Raw genomic sequence first — 4,712 nt, 5'->3', positions numbered from 1 at the left:
TGTGAGGGTGACAGAGCCCTGGGACAGGCTGCCCAGAGAGGCTGTGGAGTCTCCTCCTTCTCTGGAGACTTTCCAGCCCTGTCTGGGTGCCTTTCTGAGTGACCTGCCCTAGTTCTGGTCCTGCTCTGGCAGGGGGGTTGGACTGGATGATCTTTGGAGGTCCCTTCCAGCCCCAGACACTGTGTTTCTGTGATCTCCTGTGACTGGGTGACCCCCCTCATGGAAGAAGGGAAGTCTGTGGGTTTGTTCCACCTCCGCTTCACCAAGGCCTTTGGCACCATCTCCCACAGCATCTCCTGGAGAACCTGGCAGCCTTGGCTGGGTTAAAAACTAGCTGAATGACCAGGCCCAGAGAGTGACAGTCAATGGTGCTGCCTCCAGTTGGTGTCTGGTGACCAGTGGTGTCCCCAAGGATCAGTCCTGGGCCAAGTCCTATTCAGCATCTTTATGGATGACCTGGATGAGGGGATAGAGTCCACCCTTAGCAAATCCATGGATTACACCAACTGGGGTGGGGAGTGTGGATCTGCTGGAGGGCAGGAAGAAGCTGCAGAGGGACCTGGCCAGGCTGGGTTGATGGGCTGAGGCCAATGGGATGAGGTTCAACAAGACCAAGGGTCTGAAGCTGCTCCAGGGGAGGGTTAGGTTGGACATCAGGAAGTGGAAAGGGTGAGCAGACCTTGGAATGGACTTCCCAGGGAAGTGGTGGAGGCACCATCCCTGGAGGTGTCCAAGGAAAGGCTGGATGTCCCTCATCACGGGGCAACTCTCCCTGGAACAGCTCTACCCAGAGGGTTGTCCTAGACCCATCAGCAGCTGCACCACAAAAGCTTCTCCCCCCAGTGCCTAAATATCAGCTCAGGAGGAAAAGTTTGTGGCTCAGAAGGAGCAGAGAAGGTGACAACCTGGATCTGCTTTCCCAGGTAGTTGTTTCCTCCAGGAAGAACAAGGAGTTGGCTTTTCCCCCCTGGCATTTCTGCTCATCCTGGTGGCTTCAAGCCTGTGGAGGAGGGTGATGTCTACACCTGGTGGCTGGGATCACCACCAGCAGGACTGGGGCCTGTCAGGTGGTCTTTGAAAGGCAGAATCTTGGTGCTGGAGATGATTTGAAAGCAATTAATTGGTTTAATGAGTCCCTTCATGGTGCAGTTGGGCCTGGACAGACGTTATGTAAAGACACCTACCTCCTGTGTCCTTCTCTGTGGTGGTTGTGAGCTCCTGCCTGTCCCTTGAGGAGCTCCTCGTTCTTGGATGAGGTGTTTGTCCATCTCTGGGGCTGGTTAGAGGTGTTCTCCATATCCTCCAAGTTAACCAGGCAGCCATACCTGCCCTCCTCTGGTCCTGTGACCTGGTCACCTTCTGTCCTGTCACAGGGAGGCCAGTTGAGTGGCTTTTGTGGTGCTGCAGTGCTGGGAAATGCAGGCTGGTGATGGTGTGTGTGCTCAGGATGTTCCTCCTGAGGGCCCAGGGTTGGGATGGGGCAGCTTTCAGGGGGCAGGGCAGAGGAGGAGCTGAGGTGCTTGATGGAGGAGGATTTGATTGATCATCCAACTCTTTTAAGAATCTTCTTCTTTAACAGGAAACCCCAAATCCGAATGTTTCTTCCCAGGTTGTGTCAACGTGCTCTGTGGTGGCCTTGCCATCCCTTGGTGGGGTTTGGTGACCATTTGTGGGGTTTGGTGCCTCTTGGTGGGGTTTGGTGCCTCTTGGTAGAGTTTGGCGCCTCTTGGTAGAGTTTGGCGCCTCTTGGTAGAGTTTGGCGCCTCTTGGTAGAGTTTGGCGCCTCTTGGTAGAGTTTGGCGCCTCTTGGTAGAGTTTGGCGCCTCTTGGTAGAGTTTGGCGCCTCTTGGTAGAGTTTGGCGCCTCTTGGTAGAGTTTGGCGCCTCTTGGTAGAGTTTGGCGCCTCTTGGTAGAGTTTGGCGCCTCTTGGTAGAGTTTGGCGCCTCTTGGTAGAGTTTGGCGCCTCTTGGTAGAGTTTGGCGCCTCTTGGTAGAGTTTGGCGCCTCTTGGTAGAGTTTGGCGCCTCTTGGTAGAGTTTGGCGCCTCTTGGTAGAGTTTGGCGCCTCTTGGTAGAGTTTGGCGCCTCTTGGTAGAGTTTGGCGCCTCTTGGTAGAGTTTGGCGCCTCTTGGTAGAGTTTGGCGCCTCTTGGTAGAGTTTGGCGCCTCTTGGTAGAGTTTGGCGCCTCTTGGTAGAGTTTGGCGCCTCTTGGTAGAGTTTGGCGCCTCTTGGTAGAGTTTGGCGCCTCTTGGTAGAGTTTGGCGCCTCTTGGTAGAGTTTGGCGCCTCTTGGTAGAGTTTGGCGCCTCTTGGTAGAGTTTGGCGCCTCTTGGTAGAGTTTGGCGCCTCTTGGTAGAGTTTGGCGCCTCTTGGTAGAGTTTGGCGCCTCTTGGTAGAGTTTGGCGCCTCTTGGTAGAGTTTGGCGCCTCTTGGTAGAGTTTGGCGCCTCTTGGTAGAGTTTGGCGCCTCTTGGTAGAGTTTGGCGCCTCTTGGTAGAGTTTGGCGCCTCTTGGTAGAGTTTGGCGCCTCTTGGTAGAGTTTGGCGCCTCTTGGTAGAGTTTGGCGCCTCTTGGTAGAGTTTGGCGCCTCTTGGTAGAGTTTGGCGCCTCTTGGTAGAGTTTGGCGCCTCTTGGTAGAGTTTGGCGCCTCTTGGTAGAGTTTGGCGCCTCTTGGTAGAGTTTGGCGCCTCTTGGTAGAGTTTGGTGACACTTGGTGAGGTCTGGTGCCTCTTGGAGGGGTTTGGTGCCTCTTGGTGGCCCAGCCAAGCTTTCCCCGACCGGCTTTGTTTTCCCACCAAACCCTGAGCAGTGGGTTCTTCAGAAGGATTCTTGGGGTGTCCAGGACCCCCTGTGTCTTGTCCAGCTCATTCCTTGGGTGCCCCAGCTCCAGCACCTTGGCTCACTGGGTCCTGAGGGGTGGCAGCAGCCTGAGGTGGCCTCTCCTGATGAACATTCTGAGGGTGCTGTGGGTTTTCACCTGGGGACACCTGGACGTTCTCTTGCTCCTGCTGGACCCCACACGCTTTGCTCCCCACCTGCTCCCTCACCACCCTCTGCTTGGCCTCCAGGTCCATGCCTGGGAGATCTCAGACCAGCTGCTGCAGATCCATCAGGATGTGGAGTCCTGCTACTTCGCGGCGCAGACCATGAAGATGAAGATCCAAACCTCCTTCTACGAGCTCCCCACGGACTCCCACGCGTCCCTCAGGGACTCCCTGCTCTCCCACATCCAGAACTTGAAAGACTTGTCACCGGTCATTGTCACCCAGGTAGGAGCTGGGCAGAGGGTGGGAGGAGCTGCTCCCATCCGGGGGGGTGAGAGAATCATGGAATCATGGAATGGGTCGGGTTGGAAGAGACCTTAAAGGCCATCTAGTCTCAACCTCCTGCCATGGGCAGGGACACCTCCCACCAGCCCAGGCTGCTCCAAGCCCCATCCAACTGGCCCTTGGACACTGCCAGGGGCTGAGGCTGCTCTTGGCAGTGAGTCCTGGGCCGTTCAGCCCTGAGTTGCCACACTGAGCAGGCTGGTAGCCAGGCTGGTGTCACAGCCCTCCTGGAGCCTGTTCCTGCAGGAACCAGCAGCCTGGGGAGGAGGAGCAGATGCTGCAGGTCACCCTGAGGGTGCCCAGCTCCAGCTCTTGGTACTTCTGACTCCCCTGGGACAAAGCCCTTGGTTGTTTCTCCTCCAGCAGAGGGAACAGATAATCTTAGACGTGTTTGGGTTGGAAAAGACTTTCGAGATCACCAAGTCCCAACCATTATATCCAACCTAATCTCCAACCTCACCCTCCCCTGGCACAACTTGAGGCCGTTCCCTCTTGTCCTGTCCCTTGTTCCTGGGGAGCAGAGCCCGACCCCCCTGGCTCCAACCTCCTCTCAGCAGCTGCAGAGCCAGCAGGTCTCCCCTCAGCCTCCTTTGCTCCAGGCTCAACACCCCCAGCTCCCTCAGCTGCTCCTCACAAGTTCTCCAGCCCCTTCTCCTTCTGCTCCAGCCCCTTCCCCAGCTCCGGGGCCCTTCCCTGGACACGCTCCAGCCCCTCCAGGTCCTTCTTGTCCTGAGGGGCCCAGCCCTGACCCCAGGATTCCAGGTGTCCTCTCCCCAGTGCCCAGCACAGGGGGACAATCCCTGCCCTGCTCCTGCTGGCCACGCTCCTTCTGGGCATTTCAGGCCAGGGTGCTGACCAGGGATTCCCACAGGAACAGGGACACTGGGAACTCTCCCCCTGCTGTGCAGGGTCTCGGGTCCCTGCCTGGTGCTGCCCGAGGCCCCTGGTGCCCTTTCTCCTGTGCAGGTCTCACCACACTGAGCTGAGCTTTGTGCTCTTCTCTCCTCTCCCCTTCCAGCTGGCCTTGGCCATCGCAGACCTGGCCCTGCAGATGGCTTCTTGGAAGGGCTGTGTGCAGACCCTGGTTGAAAAGTAAGTCCTTGTTGGGGTCATTAACTCCAAGTGGCTCCTCAGGTGGTTGGTGCCCTGCGGTCGCGCCCCCGCGGGGCCCCGAGACGCTGATGGTCCCACGGGGCCTGGTTGCAGGGAACCTTCTCCTTTTCTATGGGTGCTGAGAGGTGCTGTGGTGGGGCTGGGGCAGGGAGGGGCTGTGGCTCTGGCTGTCCCAGGGTGGCAGTGGCTCTGGGACACTCAGCACTTTTCCTCATCCCTCTTTTTGTTCTGGGATGATCCCTCATCCCCCGCCAGCCTCGGCCGCGCCGGACGC

General features: G+C 57.7%; 1 protein-coding gene across 1 annotated transcript in view; it reads left to right on the top strand.

Moving 5' to 3' along the window:
* Window positions 1-3,064: 3,064 nt before the first annotated feature.
* The window catches only part of TNPO3 (transportin 3), a gene marked incomplete at both ends in the record, with an annotated part of 28,741 nt that continues 27,093 nt past the window's right edge, over window positions 3,065-4,712 (top strand). The window contains 2 exons of the mRNA XM_010003701.1: window positions 3,065-3,265; window positions 4,344-4,417. Coding sequence (XP_010002003.1) covers window positions 3,065-3,265; window positions 4,344-4,417 — 275 coding nt within the window. The remainder of the gene's footprint in view (window positions 3,266-4,343; window positions 4,418-4,712) is intronic.

This window comes from Chaetura pelagica, unplaced genomic scaffold (genome assembly GCF_000747805.2).
Source record: "Chaetura pelagica isolate M959 unplaced genomic scaffold, ChaPel_1.0 scaffold778, whole genome shotgun sequence".
Lineage (NCBI taxonomy): Eukaryota > Metazoa > Chordata > Aves > Apodiformes > Apodidae > Chaetura > Chaetura pelagica.
This window is presented reverse-complemented; position numbering and strand designations above follow the sequence as displayed.